Source organism: Osmerus eperlanus, chromosome 3, assembly GCF_963692335.1.
Source record: "Osmerus eperlanus chromosome 3, fOsmEpe2.1, whole genome shotgun sequence".
Classification (NCBI taxonomy): domain Eukaryota; kingdom Metazoa; phylum Chordata; class Actinopteri; order Osmeriformes; family Osmeridae; genus Osmerus; species Osmerus eperlanus.
In genome coordinates, this window is record NC_085020.1 from 16740466 (window position 1) to 16760942 (window position 20477).

Here is a 20477-nt window from a genome sequence, read left to right on the forward strand (position 1 = left end):
TCATTGAATCGTTAATTCCAGGGAGTCAGATGGCTGAGCGGTGAGGGAGTCGGGCTAGTAATCTGAAGGTTGCCAGTTTGATTCCCGGCCGTGTCAAATGACGTTGTGTCCTTGAGCAAGGCACTTCACCCTACTTGCCTCGGGGGAATGTCCCTGTACTTACTGTAAGTCGCTCTGGATAAGAGCGTCTGCTAAATGACTAAATGTAAATGTTAATTCAGGAGATTCGTTCAAAAATGCTGATTCATCCATGAAACAAATGAAGTATTTGAGTAGGTGAATCATGCATTCAAACCAAGTTTTTTTAATAATTCAGATTAATTAAACATTTTAAATAGATTTCAGCAATTCACATAAATAATGTTATTTTGTTTAGTTGGTTGTTCAGAATCGTGATCTCTAAATACATATAGTAGCTTGTGTATGTATCATTTTGTTCTATTTAAAGTCATGTATAGTTGGTAGGGCCCTAAAATGACCCAAGCCCAGGGGCCCCCACCGCCCTTAGTCTTCAATTTTTGTTAGTTAATTGCATTTGCTCCAATTGTCTGTTAATATGATATAAGATTTTTGAATCCTTGGGCCTCTGCGGCCTCTTGGGCATATGTTGTTATATGCACTTACAAAATATAATATATTGACTCCTTCAGTATGTTGTTGTAATTTCTTTATTTGTTACCGTGATTACTCATATCCTCCGGCCCCTGACTTTGCCTCAGTTTCAAGAACCGGCCCCAGCTCCAAACTAATTGAAGAGCCCTGCTGTAGGGAGTTGAACTTTTTGTTTTTGTCTCGTTCCAGTGATTGGCACACCTGGGTGATGGCGTCGGATATTTTTAGTCATTTAGCACACGCCATATACGTTATATGCATTAGCATGTTAGATGTATTTCCAGTCACATACCCCACAACCAGTGACGTGCAGTGATGTCAGTAAGAGGCTAGGCACTTAAATGGGAAAATGTGTCCAAACTTTTGACTGGTACTGTAGCCTACATGTTGAAGAATACAGGATCGAAGTGCGCAAGTGAGTTTTTCGCTTGTCGTCCGCAGTGAACGGACAGTAAAAGCACTGCTTATTCAAAAAAAAAAAAAATTTGATTATGCGTAACTGCTACATTAGTCATCGTAACGTCTAAACAATTGCAATAACACACATATTGCATATATAAATCACAAGAATAAACAGTAAAAATACAAGTTTATTAAATCAAATGATTTAATAAAAATGTTTACGTTTTGAATTTTGGCAGTGCCTATACCTTGCCCACCCAGACCACGTCACTGCCCAGAACTGCTGAACAACGCCGACACACAGTGCTCGTCTTATCCACCACTCTCGCCTGTACTACTGTAACTGAATGGGAAACCAAAGTTTTCCCAAACTTACAATCTTAAAAAGGCCGGCGGGTCCTCTATCTCTCGTGGGTCGCCACCACTCGCCATACTCGTCCTTAGTGCTGCTAGCTAGCTATCTATGACTCACGGCGGCGCCAATCAAAGCTTCAGAGCTAGATGGCCCGAAAGAACACGTGTTAGATACTCGTTCCGCATTACATTCATTAATTTGCACGCGAGTTTTATTTATTTTTATACCGTGTATTCTCCGTGTAATTTCATGCACCGAACCGTGACGCCCGTACCGTACGGTTCTGTACGAATACATGTACCGTTCCACCCCATCCTCTACCCAAGCCTACCCCCAAGTTTGTGTCTCTATCCGAAGGGGGAATGTTATGGATGTCGAGACAATGTCTCGAATAGGGTTATCAAAAAATGTGATGCTCGGATACTAATCGATACACATTTTTCTAAATGGGATTAGATACTCATTTGCAACAGTATCAATACCAACATTGCCGTCTTCGCCTCCTCCAGTTGACACACAACCTCACACAACAGCACCACTGCAGAGAGGTAGGCACAGCCCCTCCAATGGCGTCAGATTGATGTCAAAACTCACAAGCGTCAAAACGCATATCAACTTTTCACTTGCAAGATACAAGTACTCCATATGCACAAATTCAACAACTGAGTTGTACACGTAGCTGCCAGCGAACGCCTGGCATGCTCTCATAGGTTAAATTTGCTTGCGCAGTGAAATTCTGCTCGCGTGCAGAAGGGTTACATTTACATGTATTCATTTAGCAGACGCTTTTATCCAAAGCGACTTCCAAGAGAGAGCTTTACAAAGTGCATAGGTCACTGATCATAACGAGATAGCCACAAAACATTGCGAGTAGCCAAAACATGAAGCACACATTGTGAACAACCAAAGTAAGTGCCAAAGGGAAGAACCATAAGAGCATGTAGTTAAACAAGTTACAATTAAAAAACATGAGCTGCTATAAGTGCAAGTGTACCTGTGGAAAAAAAGCAAGCAACAATAATAAAACGATATATCACAGCGAGTACAAAAATTTAAGTCAGTTACCACTAACCACAAGAGCAACAAGTCTCTAAGCAAGAGTCATTGTGATCCTTGAGGAAACTAACATCGGGTCAAGCGAACCATTCTTAAGTACCGTTGTACTCCCGGAACAAGTGCGTCTTGAGCCTTTTCTTGAAGGTGGAGAGACAGTCAGTGTCTCTGATGGAAGTGGGGAGTTGATTCCACCACTGGGGGGCCAGACAGGAGAAGAGCTTGTGTTGGGACCGGGCGGTCTTGAGCGGTGGGACCACCAGGCGGTTGTCTGAAGAAGACCGTAGGTGACGGGTGGGGGTGTAGGGCTGCAGGAGAGACTTGATGTAGATGGGTGCAGTTTTTTTGCATTGTGATATGCACTTATAGCGGTTCGTGTTGTTTAATTGTAACTTGTTTAACTACATGCTCTTATGGTTCTTCCCTTTGGAACTTACTTTGGTTGTTCACAATGTGTGCTTCATGTTTTGGCTACTCGCAATGTTTTTGTGGGTATCTTGTTGTTATGATCAGTGACCTATGCACTTTGTGAAGCTCTCTCTTGGAAGTCGCTTTGGATAAAAGCGTCTGCTAAATGAATAAATGTAAATGTGATATATTGTATCACAATATTTTGTTGCACCTCTACTTCTCCATCTCCCTTCCTGAGTCAGGTATCCAAATGGATTATTAAAATACGTAGAGTTAATTTTTACACTGCACAAATGCTCTTCCTCTTTTCCAGATTCGTGGCCACAGCTGTGCTCCTCCATATTCCAGTACGCCTCTCAGATGTCAGCTTCCCACTCCAGCCAGCCCCTTCTCATGTCCAAATTAGAGAACCTCCTGGAGAGGGTTCGGTGGCAGAGCCAATGCAGGGCCTCGTCTACGGCCTTGGGGGAGTGGGAGGAAGAGGAGGAGAAATGGGGCTCCTCCTTCCATCAAATCCCTTGGGATGAAGTTGTCGCCCAATGCATAGACCACAAGCTGAAAGACTGGCAGCCACCAGAAGACCTTGTGTGTGCAGGTACGATGGTTAAAAATAGTTTAGCTTTATATTTATTATTTGCTTTTAATCATTGTATGGTTGACGACATTATATGGTTGACTGCATTGTATGGTTGACCACAATCAGTCAATTTACTAATAAACGTATTACAAAAAATTCTAGGGGAATTTAGATTTTATGCACACACAATGTATGTTTTCCATATCATATGCAGGTGAACATAGTTGTAGGTTTGGATGCACTGGTACAAAGACGTGGGAGCCGATGGCGTTTTATAGGTCTTTACAGTGCCCACTCAAGGTGACGTGGTAAGCTGTCATATGGCCCTCCATGGGACTGCAATGTGAAAGCCATGTGTTCTCTTCAGATGCAGTGACGGAGGATGGGGAAATCCTGGTATATTTTGTCAAGGAAGAACAAAAGGTGTTTGAGCCCCCCGTCCAGTGGAAGGAAGCGGTTACATGTATTCATCCGGAGAAACAGCAAAACACAGATGGGTAAAGAGAAGCCTTTCCTGTCTTCCTCATTGTTCACTCATTCATTACTCTGGCATTACAATCTGGAGTGTTTATAAAGTATGTTCCTGTCTCTTAATTTTTATAATCTAGTTTTCTGTCTCACTACCGCAGTGAAAGGGCCAATCCAGATGGTATGGGACACCAATTTCCCTATTCCCTCAGACAAAGACTGTTTCAGAGTGTGTGTGAAGTGCCTGAACCCACTGCACCTACCATTGACATTACACACAGACCCTCTATGGAGCTCTTACCCTTCCGGGTCCTTGAAAATCTTAAGGAGGAAAAGGCCCAGAGCCAAAGGTAAAAATACATCACTTCATCACGTTTTTTCTTTCAATATCAATAACAGCCAAATGTTAACTTAGGTTGACATGTTTGTTGGTGGTCCTTTCAAACAAATAAACCCTTGGGTAATGTGTATTTGATTACCTTGTTGCATTTAAACCGGGTCAGATGGAATACTAGGTGTCTTCCCTCATCCTCTGAAGGTGTGTGGACCAGCTCCAGTGTTGGCTGGATGTGGACTGCATGGATTCCCTTTCCCTGCCCCTCTTCATGCCCTCCACCCTACTTTCCATGCCTGCAATCATGGTGCCTCAACTCACAGCTGCTGGTTATGCGAAACCCCTCTCTCTTATCCAGGTACACGGCTGTCACCATACAGGCACAACAAATAATTCATCAATTTTGGAGAAGCTTCACATTCATTTGCACAACCAGAAATCTTGAGGTTTTGTGGGTTTTTGACAAAGCTTTCCACCTGCATTCTTTTTAATTTATCCAGTTCTTGTAAGAAATTTAACAATTATTTTCTTCCTTGTTTCTATGAGGAGGACACAGATGACCTATCAGAGAGAGCAGAGCATGGTTGGCTAAAGAGTGAACCATATTCCATAGCACAGCGGATGAAGGAATTGAAAATGCAGATATTGGCCAGTCAAGAGGAAGATTTGGCATGCAGCCTAAAGCTAACCAGCCTGCTGAATATTGTAGAGGACTGATTATTTTGCCCTACTGATGGCAAATTAATTAATCGACTGAGGACTTGTTCATGAAAATGTTTTGTCTTTTAATCTTTTGATATTTCGTTTTTTTTCTGGTGGAAAAACAGCATAAAATGTACCTTTTTTTTTGGTCATCACAGTAGTTAATAGACATGTACACCTCTGTGTTTACTGACATACTGATAAGAAATTGAGTTCACTAATGAATGAGCAGTTATGAACAATGATGGTGTCACTTTGAACATCTTTCTGATTGTAAATTTTGCATTTTGGCATATTTCAAACCCAAAGACCATTGCTTAGTTTGTGTGACCCATGTTTATTTGTTGAACAGTGTGCATTTCAGTGCTGTGAATAAAAAGTTTCTATTTTTCATGGAAATGTGCTTTAGATTTACACCACGGTTGTGGTCAACCAATCCAGTCAATAAACATAATGCCAAATTGAATGTAATTGCATTCATTTGTAATAGCCTTATGGAGTTCACGCTATTTGCATAAATTGCTCTAAATTAGTTGTGTCGAATTCCGATATCGCCGCTTAAGCAGGATTGGTGCACACTTGGAGGAATAATCGACACCCAGCATCTGTAGAGGATGAACGCTTACTATTGGTCTAGAAGATCACGATGTTTGTGGAAATCCCGCCCATCTAACTCGTGATTGGAGCATAGTTCGTCTGCCCATGTCTCTCCATACAGACACGTCTTCGGGTGGCACCACTCAGAATACAGGGAAAGAACACTTGGAAGATTGACGTAGTTAAGCAAATAGCTATATTTCCCCGGGACATTCAGTAGGATCAGCAGAATAAAAATAACTGCTTCTCTAGGGACTTAGTAAGACGTTGCCTAACAAGTTTCAACTATGACTGAACCAACGTAAGTTAATTAGTAGAAATGTATTTTATTAGCAACAGACAAATGTAATGGGGGGAAATGTAAAAGGATAACTCATTTTTATATAGTTTTAATCAATCCGGTGTGGCGTGTGAATGTTTTTCTCTTGAATAAATGGTTTTGTAAATGAAAACACTGGTGGACACATATAGCTGCCTACACGGGCGGCAGTGGTGAAATCGCCTGCTACGCGCAGGGCTCGACAATAACGATGGCCCGGGGCCAGTAAAAAGTAACGTCGGGAAAGTTAAACTAGTAACTCACTGGCCCGATCGGGCCACTGCAAATTATTGATTGAAAAAAAATTCGCATTGTGAAAGTTAACATAGGCTACTTCATATGTTTTGCTATCTGCTAAATGCATAAATAACTTTGCAGCTCGTGGGGCGCACAGTTGGCAAATCAAGAGTTGACTAGTGAGTGACGAGTGGTTGTCAAATTGTAATTCTCTAATCTCGATACATTTTTTAACAACTGGCGCGAGACAATAAAGTGAAGATGGCAGCAAAGTAGAGCTACGAGCTCAAACGGAAGCAACTTTTTTATGGAACTAAGATGCACTGTGTCGTCTGTCGAATGTTCCCGTCTAAAGCAGACAAAAGTGGATCTTTTTACACAGGCACCGACAATTTTCGAAAACAATCCCTGACCAGCCATGCTAGCAGACAGCACCTGGTTTGCGTGACAGCTAAGCGGATGGTTGACAATCCATCTTCCAGGCCGTTGACCATGCTGGTCAGGAATTTAAATGCAGATGCCCATCGTGTTATTGCACGACTTATGACAACGGCATATCACGTAATTAAGACGGGCCAGCCGTTCGCCTCCTTCCCCCGGGCTATTGAACTGCAGCAGAAGAATGGTGTAGACTTGGGTACTTAATATAATACTGATGAAATGCTATGGAAGCTTTTATATATTTGCATTGAGGGACCAGACGTTTCAGTTTCAGCCAGACAGAGTTGTGCAGAGATGGCTGTCAGCAGGGAAGAGAGCACGTCATGTTTGAGGTTAAAAGTCAATTTTTTTGCTGACGATTACCTTTTTATTTTTTTTATCACTAGAAATGTTATTTCATTTTTGTTCTTTTTATATCCAGGATGTGTTTAATAAATGGTTAAACATGTTAACAGAATAACATAACTTTTAAGTCTTTGGTTTTGTTGTAACAATGATAAACTAGAGAGGGTACAATTTCTGGGGAAATTGTAGGGTGTGCTTGCTTGCGTCGGTTGCACAAGGGGGTCCATTGTTTTATGACATTTTTACAACTGATATTTCTGTATATTTTATATAAAAATGCATACTTATTATTTAGAAAGATTACATAGATTTAAAAGCATATTTTTTCTGCTCATTTACAACTCAAAATACGAGTGAAGTGTAGAATGAAATAGATGTCTTCTCATTTCCCCTGCAAGAGGCAGCCTCATAGTTGAATCAAAACGAACTAGAGGGTACAATTTCTGTGGAAATTGTAGGGTGTGCTAGCTTGCGTCGGTTGCAGGTGGGTCCGTCCCCTTAACTTTTTTCCCATCTAGTGATATTTTCTAGCATTTAGCCTACTCAAGAACCCCCCTTGAAACAAGCGACTAAGTGCACTACAGATGTAAGTGCACTGTATTGCAGTGCACTGTATTGCAGTGTACTTCGTAAAGTGTTCGGTAATAGACACACCCATTGTATTGGTGCTACATGTACTTTTTAAATAACCATAACTTGCTACATTTTCAACCGATTTTGAAACGGTTTGGTTCATATTCATAAATACATTTTTTCATAATTATTTTTAAAACTACTAATAAAATGTCGGCAGAAGATTGAGCGACACGGTTGGCCGTCCTCCATTTCCCCAAGGCCGGTTGGTCTATTCCAAATGAACGTATGTGCAGCCATTACCCCGCCCCCTTTGTCTCGTTTACGCCTGGGACACACTGGCTGCGAAGCGCCTGGACGCGCCGCGCAGCGCCACGATCGGCTACGACTGAGCAAAAGCTGTTCACACCAGACGTGCATTTCTCCGCGCCAGTCACCAAGCCTTTCAGCTACTCTGAGCTTTCCTTTACGCTGACATGGTACATAAACATGGCATTGGCTATATCCCAGCATTGATCCTTATCTACGTTGTCCTTGTAAAATTGTTGCTGACATACAACAACTCCCTGTGCTTTTCAACTTCGAGAATTCATTTGATGCTGATTTTAGAAATCGACTTGGGGGTTCTCTCTCGGTAGGCTATATCTGCACGCGTGTGTTGTGTGCAACGCGTGACAACTCGTTTCTCTCAAACAAAACTACGGGCATGCTAGCTCAACGGATCTATCCGTTTATTTTCATTCGTTTTCATCAGGGTAACCACATGTAAAGGACGTTCGTTACCAACATTGTGTAATTATAAAGTCTACAACTTTACAAATGTTCACCGTAGTCTACAATTAATGGAGTAAAATCTTAATAACACGTTTTTTTATTCAAATATATCAACTAATATGGTGTATTTCATATTTCGTATTTTCAAAAAATTCGACCAGCTGCCGAAACGATCGCTGCAGATCGCAGGCGATCGCAGGCAATCGCAGCGCTTCGCAGCCAGTGTGGTCGGTCCCATTTGATAACATGGGCGCCGAAAGAAAAAAGGAGGCGCTTCCAGGCACGTCGCAGCCGATCGCAGGCAGTGTCCCAGGCGTTACACTCGACAGTGACACTGAGATCGAAAGCTAGCTAGTAGAGACTATATAACGATCGAAAACCAGGCTAAGAAACGTAAGGGGCTGAAAAATAAGAGACAAAAAGACATCATCTTCACTAGACAACGTTTTACCAATTGAAAAACGCTCAAATAAAGGCCCAAAAACTTTGCTTGCGCGCCATGCGTGCTCGCATGAACTGTGAAACTCCCTAACTTGCATTACATCAAACACAGAATGTGGATGCATTGGCAGGGCAGCTGTGGTGGCGTATACGGGGGCCAGTTCTGGTGGGCCAGTCTGGATAAAAGTCCAGGGACTTTTAACCCTTTACTCCCAGTCCGTCCCTGCCTTCAACAAATTTTCCTTGTAGCTGGATGTGTCGACTGACATGGGCACGCACGCTCATCTCCTGGCAAATATTCGATTTGTAGATGGCGACAGCATTAGAGAAACTTTTTTTTTTTGTAAATCAATGCCTGACAAAACAACGGGAGAAGAAATATATTGTGTGACAACAGAGTATCTTGAACAGGGGGGGTTGAATTGGAAGGACTGTCACAGTTTATGTACCGCTGCCATGACGGGGAGTAGGCTACGATGGGCTTCATTATCAGAGTCAGAGCGCAAACCCCACATGTGAAATCCACTCACTGCTTTTCACATAGGGAGGATGGTGGGGGGGTGCCACAACATTTTGAAACTTTTCTAAGGGTGCCATGACTGAAACACTGGGTTAGGCTCTCCCTGTCAATACACATGCTAGAAAGAGTTTTGGCTTGCTAATGTTGTTGCTAATGTTGCTAATGCTCTGACATTCTGGTTCCGCTTCGGATACCATCAAGCAGGATCTCTGGTTGTAGTCAGTCCTTCACTAGCCAATCAGCATTCATTAGCAGAATGCTAGCGTGTTATGGGAAACAACAACTCACCCTGTAAGAAATCGAAAGGACATAAGTACTCGTTCATTCAACTTTTGACCTGCAATCCATGTTGAACATGCAAAAACTACAATCAAATCTGAGATTTCTCAATGACAATCGGGCGAAAGAGACAAATTTAGCCGTTTAGCTCCATAGACTCCCATTCATTTTGCACTGGACCGGGATCACTCCCAGTGGAACTCTGGTGTAACTGCAACAAAATTCGGTACAATGGGGCTTAATAGGGAGTGAACAGGCTCTCCTTTAGACAGGCTCTGCCCAGACCTAGTAGTACAGAAGCAAAATGAAAATTGAGCGGAAGTACATAGGAGGACAGAGCCAGGCTAAGATTGCCCCAGAGCCATATAAAAATAGAGTTGCGATTCTTCCATAGACATCAAAGAATGTGGAAGTAAAGCGTGTCACATGCGACCTATAGTTCCACACATTGTATTTTCCACCGTTCAACCCCATTCATTGTCAGTGTCTCCGAAGCAAGTTAGCTCGTAAATTGATGAAAATCCTGCATTTTTTAATATTTCTACCACCACATCAATTGTTATTAGTAGTATTTCATATAGCCAGCTTTAGATCAAGTTTATCGTAAGATTATAGCTTGTTATATTCTACATGCAGTTGGTCTAGTATCTAACGTAACTTTTACTGAAGGTAGCTAGAGAGCGATAGGGGTCCCCTATCGTCCAGCTAGCTCTTAACGCTCGGCAGGAATTGCAGGTCCACTCACAAAAAAACTGACTTGACCCTCTCACTGGACATATTGTATAATAAAATGTTTTATGGAATGCAATTGGTTGCCTTGTATATTCTGTTCTAAACTCCTTGTCTTAAATTGAGCAGTTACTGGTGTGATTGCTATCTAGATTAGATTCAACTTGCATCAAGTACTACAAATATAAATGTTGTTAACGTAGTCAATTGTAAGTTGGCTGATGAATAAAAAAAACGTGTTTAACAAGTCCCATTTCAGGGCTCGACATTAAGGCTTGTCCGCTTGTCCAGGACAAGTGGATTTTTTTGTAGGGCAAGTGGAAGAGAAATGTACTTACCCCACTGGACAAGTTAAACCTCAAACAAATAAAATGCCATGTTATGTGCCACTCGTGTCTATTTAACCGATTTTCAAGTAGCTAGCTAGCTTTTTTCCTCTGTGTTTCGGTGAAGTTGATATCATCTCAGAGAATTCTGCATCAAAAAGATTGAGGAGGACAGCCTTTGTGAGAGAAAGCGATTCCCCATTGATCGCATCCGAATTTTGAATTTTGGGTTGAATTTGGGTTGAATTTGATTGAGAATGCGTTGCCCGCATAGTCTTAGGCGGCAGCCATGTCTTGGTCCCCCGTTACACTGTTTTGACTTTAGCCTCAGTCAGACTCGGGTCACTCACTGGCGTGAGTGTGTTCACAATTGTGTTCATTCTCTGTTTGTTGTTGAAATATTACAAGGGTGCGTAACACTGTTCTTACATTCACTTTGCCCTGCTAAGGTGCCTGCGGAGACGGGGGGGTCCCTATAAGACCAAACCTGAAACAGAGCTGTGGCGGTGGAGGCTAAGGAATGTGGAGGGAAGGCAGACCTGGCACTATGTGGAGGACAACATTCCTGACAGACAACAGAACATGCTGGAAGCCCATTCTCTGGGTTTAGTAACGGTACAAATATATCCTATGCACAACCGCTGGAATTGGGCATGAGCATCTTAGCTAAACCATTAATAGTTTTTGTCATAATTTCATTTTAGTCTGCATCCACATACTAAATTGAATGAATAGGCTGTTTTCGGAAGATGCGATTTTCACCAACAACTTAACACACAACATGAACCATAATCGGGCCAGGTACAGTGCAATGTAGTCAGTACAAAAATATTGGGTGATAAAACACATATCTAGGATAAGTCAAGAAAGCAAGATCCTGGAATTTGATTGAGTGAGAATATTGTTTTCTTGTTCTTTTCTTCACTGTGCTGAAAGAACCGGCGTTCAATGCTTCTAATGTTTAACACAAAAACAATCACACCTCTCTTAAGGCATGGAAAGGTCTAAAATCTTTGAAGCTGAATATCTGGGCTAGAGCTTTCCAGGTTTATCAACATTCAGACACGTGTCTTCTATCAACTATTTTCAGATTTCAATGTATGACACATCATTTGAAAACTTACGATCTGCACTTTCCAGTGTTCCTGTAATCAGATTACATTTGTCTGTAACGCAGTAATGTAACGCATTACTGTTGATAACTTCAGTAATCGCATTACAGTTACTAATACAAATATAGCTGCAAGCAGCAATGGAGGGGCCAAGCAGTCCAGAGCAGGACATGGCCTCCATAGCACTTGTGCAACAATTAAGTCACAACAACCTGTTGCACTCATGCAACACACCAAGTTTGGTTGAAATATCTGTTTGCTTTCAAGAGTACTGACAGTTCAAAGTTATTTTTCTGGTATAACACTGCAGGCCTCCTCTGCTCCTCATGGGAACGATGGAACCCAAGTTTGGTGACAATCGGACAAATGGTTGCTGAGATATGCTCTTGCGTCTCGTTTAGCGGCTTCGCCGCCGCTTTTGATCGGCTCTACCGAACAAACGTTTTTGAAAATGAACTGCTGAGATATGACTTCACTTCCTGTTTGGCAGCTTTTCTGCTTAATTTGATTGGCTGTCACGGACAAAGGGTTGTGATGATCAAAATTATTTTCAATAGCTTTTGTGAGGCCTGGTCTGAAGATCATGTGTGCAAAATCTGGGGATGATTGAACACAATTTGTGACCTATGAAAAATGTCTAAGCTTTTTGATAAAACCGGAAATGGCGGAAGATCTATATAACCGGAACCGGATTAACGCCATGCGGTTCAAAAGTTACTTGTGTGAACGCAACTCCAAGTTTGACCCATTGGTGGCGCTAGAGTGCCCAAGTATGAGACATGAAACTTTGTGAATTGGACCAGGGGACTGTCCCCAATGTGTGCCAAATTTCACAACTTTCGACCAAGCGCTTCTAGGACCTGCCATAGGAACCCATGGCGGAAGAATAATAATAATAATACTACCAAATATAGCTGCAAGCAGTGATGCGGGTTCCTACGCAAAATAGCAAAATATTATAAACATGTACACTGTCGAAGATCGAGAGTTGGAGAACAAGACAGCAAAACTACTTCATGTTTGGCCAACAACAGGCTGAATGGGGATTTGAACTCATAAGGTTACAAGTCAGTCTCTATCCTCTCTGCTACACACCAACTGTTGAGTTTGTATGAATAGAAAGGGCAGAGTATTAGCTTTGGTCAGCTTTGGGACAAAGGTTAAGAAACAGTTGACATTTCAAGGTGAAATTGCATGAAATTGTGCATGGTATTTCAGAATGATGTCATCCTGTTTAGCTAAACAGATAATCAAAATGATGACAGGCCAAAAGATAATGGCTGGATTCCAACCTACTACCTTATACTTTACAGGTCACCATCCCAGCCCATTGAGCTATTCTCAGTGTTGAATATTGTCATGTTCAGTTACTGTATAAAAAAGTAAGCTGTTTCTCCTGTGGTAAGCATTGTTAGATTCAGCCAACGTTGAAACTGCTTGTACATTTCCTATAAAAACGGGACAACGGGATGACTGGGTTGCTGCTGTAAAGAATAATTTACTCATAGTTTTTTTAAAAGGTTGGAGTGCCATAACTTGTCATGGAAGGGAATTTCAAATCATGCCTAGCATCAGTGGGGATCTGTCCTGGTATAGGTTACTGAAATGAATTTGTGCAACAGGCAAGGGATCCACCTGAGCAATCAATTTACTTCATTAGAGATAACCATTAGAGTTATATCTACCATGCGTAGACTACAAGTAGCTAGCTACTGTGGTGAACCTGGCTTGTTTTGCAGTGGTTTACACAGTCTCGCTAAACAGATGATCAGAGTGTTGTGATGGGCTCAAATACACACGCATTGCTATGTTTTACAACCGGAGGATTGATCGGAAGACTAGAAACCGTTTTGTCCTCGCAGCTTCGCTGCTTGGCCCCTAAAAATGTCTTGCGTTACTTGCATTACTGCGATATCGGGTGGAGAAATAAACAACAAATCAAACCTCCCTTTATAGTACATGTGTTTGCGTAACACTCGTCACTTGACTTAGCCCCAGAGTTCAAGAGGCGAAACAAGAATGGCAGAGCCGCTTAGGACGTCTTTTGAGGGATGGAGGTATGCACAGGGGCGCCGTATAGGGGGGGAAAGTTAGGACAATTATCAGGGCCCCTGACTGACAGGGGCCCCAAAAAGGTAAACACTAATATGAAATGACATTATATTATATATCATTTAACCATCATCATTGAGTATATATATATTTCAAATACAATAATACAATTAATGATCTCTTTGTTTTTACTTGTGTTTGGCAATACAAGTTAAATATCCCCATTGACCAAAAAGTAAACATCCATATTGACCGACCACCCCCCTGTATCAGCATGAAATGGTTTCTTCCTGCCTTAGCGCAATTATCACTGACGGTGTTTAGTTGCAGTCAGTAGACGTGCTTGTCGCCAGAAATAGTGATCACAATTTCGCCTAATAAAATAAATCAGGTTTTCAAAAAAGGTCAGAGAAAAAAGAGAGAGAGGAAAGACAAAGGAGAGGTTTTCAATCTGTAACCCAGTTTATCACCAAAAAAGGTGGGTATCCAGTAGTCTGTGGTATTAACCTGTTGGCTTAATGTCCATAGTGAAATAAGCTAGCTGTAGACTAGTGTTAGCCTACATTTCATCAACATTTAATCAGTACAGGGAAACGTTTAGCAAGATATTCATATTAAATCACTGTCCCAACTCCCTGGCCCTTTTAGCAGACTTAACAACAGATGAGTCAGCAGCACCCCAGTCTCCCCATAACTGTACCCCTCCCTGTCCCAGGTGAGCAACATTGTGTTAACGACATGCCAGTTAGCATCATCCCAGGGAGTCTGTGGGGATTTCTCTGTCTCTCTCGCTTTTTTTACCATAACAAAAAAGAAAAAGAAATATTTATTAATGACAGAAATTCAAACGAATTATTTTCTCACATAATGATCATTATGAAATAATAAAAAATAAACTACTGTCTGTACTGGATGATGGACAGTTGGAAACAGTGAATAGCTTACCTCAGCCTGCATGTAAGTTACAGACAATATTAAAAGAATCCAGTTTGATACATTCATTTAGATTGAATTATGGCCGTTAAATGACATCTCTAGATACAGACTTTATTATTCCCATCTTGAAGGGCAATTTATTTGAGAAGCTTGCACACACACACCAAAAAATCTATTCGATCTAATGTATGTAATCAAGTGGTGGTGATACAGAACTGTAGGTAATTTGGGTCAATGTTCTGTAGTGTTAGTGTCATTTATTGGTATTTGGCATATTTTTATAGATACTGTATATATCACAGTATATATGTATATATCACATGCATTGTGTACATCCAACAGAGCCAGGGCCCTCTCAGGTAGAGCTAGAAGGAGGAAGGAGTGTGGAAGCAAAGGAAGAAGGGAAAGAAAGTTACAGTGATGATGAGGATGAGAGATGCATGGTGGAAGAAGACAGAAGTCATAAAAAGGATGTTGACCCAGGTTTGTGGCCAGCAGATTTGACTGACAGGGAAGGGAGGCTTTTGTGAGGGCACTGGCCAGCAGAGATGATGATGATGTACACATACAGACTTGCATGTACAAATCACCAGCAGTAAATATTGTGCTAGTACTAGTATTGAGCTACAAGAAGCAAGACAGTTGCAAGCCTTTAATTAGAGTTATGTAATGCTTTTGATGGGACAGTTAGGTCCTAGATTTGTGGTGACAACAAATGGCCCGGGTGCTGTTCAATGCCCCCTTATACATCCAGTGAAATTTTCCCGGGAAAAAACGCTAGGTTTTCTCCTTTTATGGTATGCTCATGAATATATAGATGAGCTGCGCACTGATTGGTTGGCACGGCCAACACTCACTGAAACATGAAGGTGGAGACTTGAAATAAAAACGTACAAATAAATCTATTGTGTATACACAACACTGTTTTCAACAGATTGACTAAATAGCACAGTAAAGTTAGCACTCCAGCTTAGCAAACAAACTATCGTGATTCAACTCAGCTTCAGTTAGCTCTAGCGCTATCTTGCTGAAAAATAGATCTGGACAAACATGCATCTTGAATTGTAGATTTACATGACAACACAGGTTATTTATTTGAATGAAACACAGTCAGGAACATGAAATAACGTTAGACCCTATTGCCAGTAAACAAAATCATCACACATTCTACCGATGCTAGATACAGGCACGATACGTTAGCATTGCTAATAACTTAGCGACAACATCATACTACAGCTTGTGGCTGTGATGAACATAAGGTCGGAACAGCACCTCTTTTCAGCAACAGCTTCATAGCAAATCCTGCATTACATTGTCCCAGGTTTTCAAAACTGTCCTCGGTGAAATGGTCCGCAAATTAATACTTTAGCGTCGTACTTAATAGGGATATTCCCATAGATAAACATCAGCCATGCCTGTCTAGTGTCTTGTTCTATGGGAAGATGGTGAAAAGTGTCAGGATTCCCGGTACAGCCTGGAACACTGCATTTACGGCGCTCCATTTCCAATATCTTGAAAACGTACTAACTTTCTTATTTGTAATTCCTGTGGAAGTACAGAGCAGCGCGCATCTAGCTAAAAAAGTGTCAGAGATCTACGCGACCTCCGTTTATGTTCCTGGACCAGAAAACCAGAGGGCAGGTAAACGTAAGTTTTGGGGCGTGACAAAGTTGATTGTGACGTCACAAGTTGCACTGTTTCAAAAGCTAGCGTTTGCAAGTTGCAGTTTCAAAATAGTAGTGAGAAGTGAAATGTTGATAGGTGTAGCGGGGTTTGCTCGTTTAAAGATATAAATACTTAATTTATCATAAAGTCTCGGGGCACCACCCTAATATTGGTTTAGGACATTAGGGAATCCTATGTTTAATATGTAATAATCAGTCTCATCTTTAGGAATTAATTAGTTCTAAGTGTAGAGCCAATCGTAACATTAGTGAACACGCACGTCAAAATATCTTTACAATGAATTTATTCAAGTAAGATAAACAGATCTTATGAACAAGTTAGATTATGGGTTTGATATGAGAGATTGGTTTCAATGAACAGAATGAAATGGTCTAACTTAAAGAAAGACAAAAATTGTACAGTCAATGATTACATCCTTACAAATCATAAACAGAGCTCACGCCAATGCCATGTCGGGGAGGAAAGAGTGTTAGCCATAGTTACGTTTGATCAGGGGTTGATCAATGAGGTTGAGGGCGGTTTGCGCCAAAGGTCCATTTGAAGAATCTGAAGTCAAAGCGCGGCTGCGCTGGGTCATGTGACTGAGTCTGCGGGATCTCAGTGAAGTCGCAATTAGAATTGCGTTTTTGGTTCTTCTGTTGAAACGTCCAGATAGTAACGCGTTCACTATAAAGTTGAATCTCAGGAGAAGCTTGGCGACGTCCTTTGGAACGCCAATCCTGATGGCGTTAATGCCATGGTTGGTTTTCGCTGGAGTCAGAAATTGATGGTCATCTTGGAGCTTTATACAGTTCAGTATTCTAGGGAGGACCTGTCTGGGGTCAGACGTTGATTGGGGGAAGCTGGGTTCTCAACTCCCCCCTCTTTCCTTCACACCTACCAAAGGTGTGATCTGATCTCTGTCTGGTTCATAAGATTGTTCAAATATTGTTCTGGACATCTTGGTACAGTTACAAAATATAGTTGAATGATTGATTTATTGTATTGTGGTTATCTTTCATCGCCGAGGTGGTTGAAAAGCTCCGCGGTGGCAGGGCCCCTGGGGTGGATGAGGTCCGCCCGGAGTTCCTTAAGGCTCTGGATGTTGTAGGGCTGTCTTGATTGACATGACTCTGCAACATCGCGTGGACATCGGGGACACTGCCTCGGGACTGGCAGACCGGGGTGGTGGTTCCCCTCTTTAAAAAGGGGGACCGGAGGGTGTGCTCCAACTTTAGGGGGATCACACTCCTCAGCCTCCCTGGGAAAGTCTATTCAGGGGTTCTGGAGAGGAGGGTCCGTCGGATTGTCGAACCTCAGATTCAGGAGGAGCAATGTGGTTGTCGTCCTGGCCGTGGAACTGTGGACCAGCTCTATACCCTCGGCAGGGTTCTGGAGGGTGCATGGGAGTTCGCCCAACCAGTCTACACATGTTTTGTGGATTTGGAAAAGGCGTTCAACCATGTCCCTCGGGGGCTCATGTGGGGGTGCTCCGGGGGTACGGGGTACCGGACTCCCTGATCGGGGCTGTTCGGTCCCTGTACGACCGGGGCTAGAGTTTGGCCCGCATTGCCGGTAGTAAGTCGAACTTATTCCCGGTGAGGGTTGGACTCCGCCAGGGCTGCCCTTTGTCACCGATTCTGTTCATAACCTATATGGACAGAATTTCTAGGCGCAGCCAGGGCGTTGAGGGGGTCCGGTTTGGTGACCTCAGGATCGGGTCGCTGCTTTTTGCAGATGATGTGGTCCTGTTGGCTTCATCGGGCCGTGACCTTCAGCTCTCACTGGAGCGGTTCGCAACCGAATGCGAAGCGGCTGGGATGGGAATCAGCACCTCCAAATCTGAGGCCATGGTTATCGACCGGAAAAGGCTGGAGTGCAATCTCCGGGTCGGGGAGGAGATCTTGTCCCAAGCGGAGGAGTTCAAGTATCTCGGGGTCTTGTTCACGAGTGAGGGAAGGGTGGAGCGCGAGATCGACAGGAGCCCGCAGTGATGCGGGCTCTGCATCGGTCCGTCGTGGTGAAGAAGGAGCTTAGTCGAAAGGCGAAGCTCTCTATTTACCAATCGATCTACGTTCCTACCCTCACCTATGGTCACAAACTGTGGGTAGTGACCGAAAGAACGAGATCGCGAATACAAGCGGCCGAAATGAGTTTTCTCCGCAGGGTGTCCGGGCTCTCCCTTAGAGATAGGGTGAGAAGCTCGGTCATCCGGGAGGGACTCAGAGTAGAACCGCTGCTCCTCCGCGTCGAGAGGGGCCAGTTGAGGTGGCTCGGGCATCTGATAAGGATGCCTCCTGGACGCCTCCCTGTTCTGGGCACGTCCCACTGGGAAGAGGCCCCGGGGAAGACCCAGGACACGCTGGAGGGACTATGTCTCTCGGCTGGCCTGGGAACGCCTCGGGGTCCCCAAGGAAGAGCTGGTGGAAGTGGCCGGGGAGAGGGAAGTCTGGGCCTCCCTGCTTAGGTTGCTGCCCCCGCGACCCGACCCCGGATAAGCGGAAGATGATGGATGGATGGTTATCTTTCAGGAAGAAGGAGTTGTTACTAGAATCAAGATTTCAGTGAACACAACATTAAAACAAAGTAACATACATGACACAAATATCCCTCTCATAATTCTCCACCTTGTACTCTTGTGGTAAAGGTGAAGTATGAAGAACTTTCCTCAAAAGTTCTGATTACGGTATGTTCTTTGTTCAACTGCCGCCAAAACGGATAGCAAATGGTTGCTGGAGACGTGTTGTCTCAAGCAGGCCATTTGAAGCTTGCAAGCTAGCAGGAGGGCTGATTAGGTAGATCAGGGAGGTCCCCCCCCAATTCTATGGTTTCTTTGCATCGGCGTTTGGTGGGTAATCAGCATACTGAGGGTGTCACGAGGGCTGATTAGGTTTGTCTAATGTGATTGAATCACTCTTCAGGTGTGGCAAGATGTTGGCTCCATGTGGTCTTGCTGACCTCACTACATAGGAAAGAGGTTTCAATGGACTTTGAGGTTCACTGTATGTCTATTTTACACACCAAACTGTATTTTTTCAACTATGACAAGGTAAAATCGGTTTTGCAATCAATCGCCCCTTTAAAGTTTTAAACATTATTTTATTTTCAGACATTTTGCTTACTTCCAGTACTGTAGCCTTGTTATGCTTGACAACTTTTAGGTTGATGTTCACAACTTTGTCAGCTTTGTGGTATTAAAAAGCATAAAAGAGAGATCTTGTGTGTGTTCTCATTATAATAAGAATTTGAGTTGATTTGGGCATATATATGGTAGGGCCTACATATATTGTTTTTTGGCAAGTGCATCTCAGGTGATGTTAGGGAGTAATCCAAAAGTAATGTAACTAGTAGTGTAACTAGTTACTTTCAGCAGTGAGTAATCTAGTAAAGTAAAGCATTACTTTAAAAAAAATTAACTAGTAATGTGTAATCTATTACTTTTTTGAGTAACTACCCCAACACTGGCACTTTCACAATCTGTAAAACAGAGAAATGACCTCGGCCGCCAACGTCCCCTTTTTATCAGACTGTGTCACAAATGAAATAAAATGAGACCCTACCCCTTACCCCTAGCCCTTAGTTTTGCGCGTTCCCGTGAGAGTAATTGGTGTCCAATACTCTTTTTGATCGAGGGGTAGGGCTAAGACGAAGGGGTATAGATGAAGGGGTATTGTTTATATGTTTAAATGTTCACTGTTTGCACCTGCCCACCAAAGTAAATTCCTTGTTTGTGACCACTTACTTGGCGATTAAACTCAATTCTGATTCTGATACACCCCTTAAAACCAAGTAAGTTCGGGAGCTTACTTGAAACCTAGGGGTATGTGAATACTGCGCTACCTGCAACAATGGCGGACATATCATCCAGAGTCCCATATATGTAATATTTTCGGCTTAAATAATTGATTAAAAAATTATGACAGTCTTGTTTTGTGCTCTACACAGTCCTATACATATGTATTTGCAACCATGTTCTTAATTGAAACGTTTTAAAAAATCGCTAGTTTTCTATGCTAGCGTTACATTGCTGATTTGCACAACAGTCCCGCATTTCTCTGATTAGCCTTGAATGGACTCCATGCATGTCTACAGTTTTAATTAAACTCCATTAGCAGCGAATTTCAAACGAATTTCGAACATTCGGCATAACAATACTTGCTTTTGAGACATTGATATACGTAACTGTAACCAAGTGGTGTCTCATTTCACAGGGCTAT

At 42.5% G+C, this 20477-nt stretch overlaps 2 protein-coding genes across 10 annotated transcripts in view; both read left to right on the top strand.

Annotated features, from left to right (window-relative positions):
- Positions 1–5380, top strand: part of mcm3ap (minichromosome maintenance complex component 3 associated protein) — a 37415-nt gene extending 32035 nt beyond the window's left edge. For 5 of the 6 annotated variants that reach the window (XM_062457478.1, XM_062457480.1, XM_062457479.1 and 2 more), the window contains 5 exons: positions 3147–3428; positions 3778–3907; positions 4040–4228; positions 4417–4570; positions 4759–5380. In XM_062457478.1, the coding sequence (XP_062313462.1) occupies positions 3147–3428; positions 3778–3907; positions 4040–4228; positions 4417–4570; positions 4759–4929 (926 nt within the window). In that variant the 3' untranslated portion in view covers positions 4930–5380. The remainder of the gene's footprint in view (positions 1–3146; positions 3429–3777; positions 3908–4039; positions 4229–4416; positions 4571–4758) is intronic. The other variant, XM_062457477.1, reaches the window with a different exon arrangement.
- Positions 5381–5654: 274 nt separating this feature from the next.
- lss (lanosterol synthase (2,3-oxidosqualene-lanosterol cyclase)) overlaps positions 5655–20477 on the top strand; it is a 76460-nt gene continuing 61637 nt past the window's right edge. For 3 of the 4 annotated variants that reach the window (XM_062457484.1, XM_062457485.1, XM_062457487.1), the window contains exons 1-2: positions 5655–5812; positions 10945–11110. In XM_062457484.1, coding sequence (XP_062313468.1) covers positions 5799–5812; positions 10945–11110 — 180 coding nt within the window. In that variant the 5' untranslated portion in view covers positions 5655–5798. The remainder of the gene's footprint in view (positions 5813–10944; positions 11111–20477) is intronic. The other variant, XM_062457486.1, reaches the window with a different exon arrangement.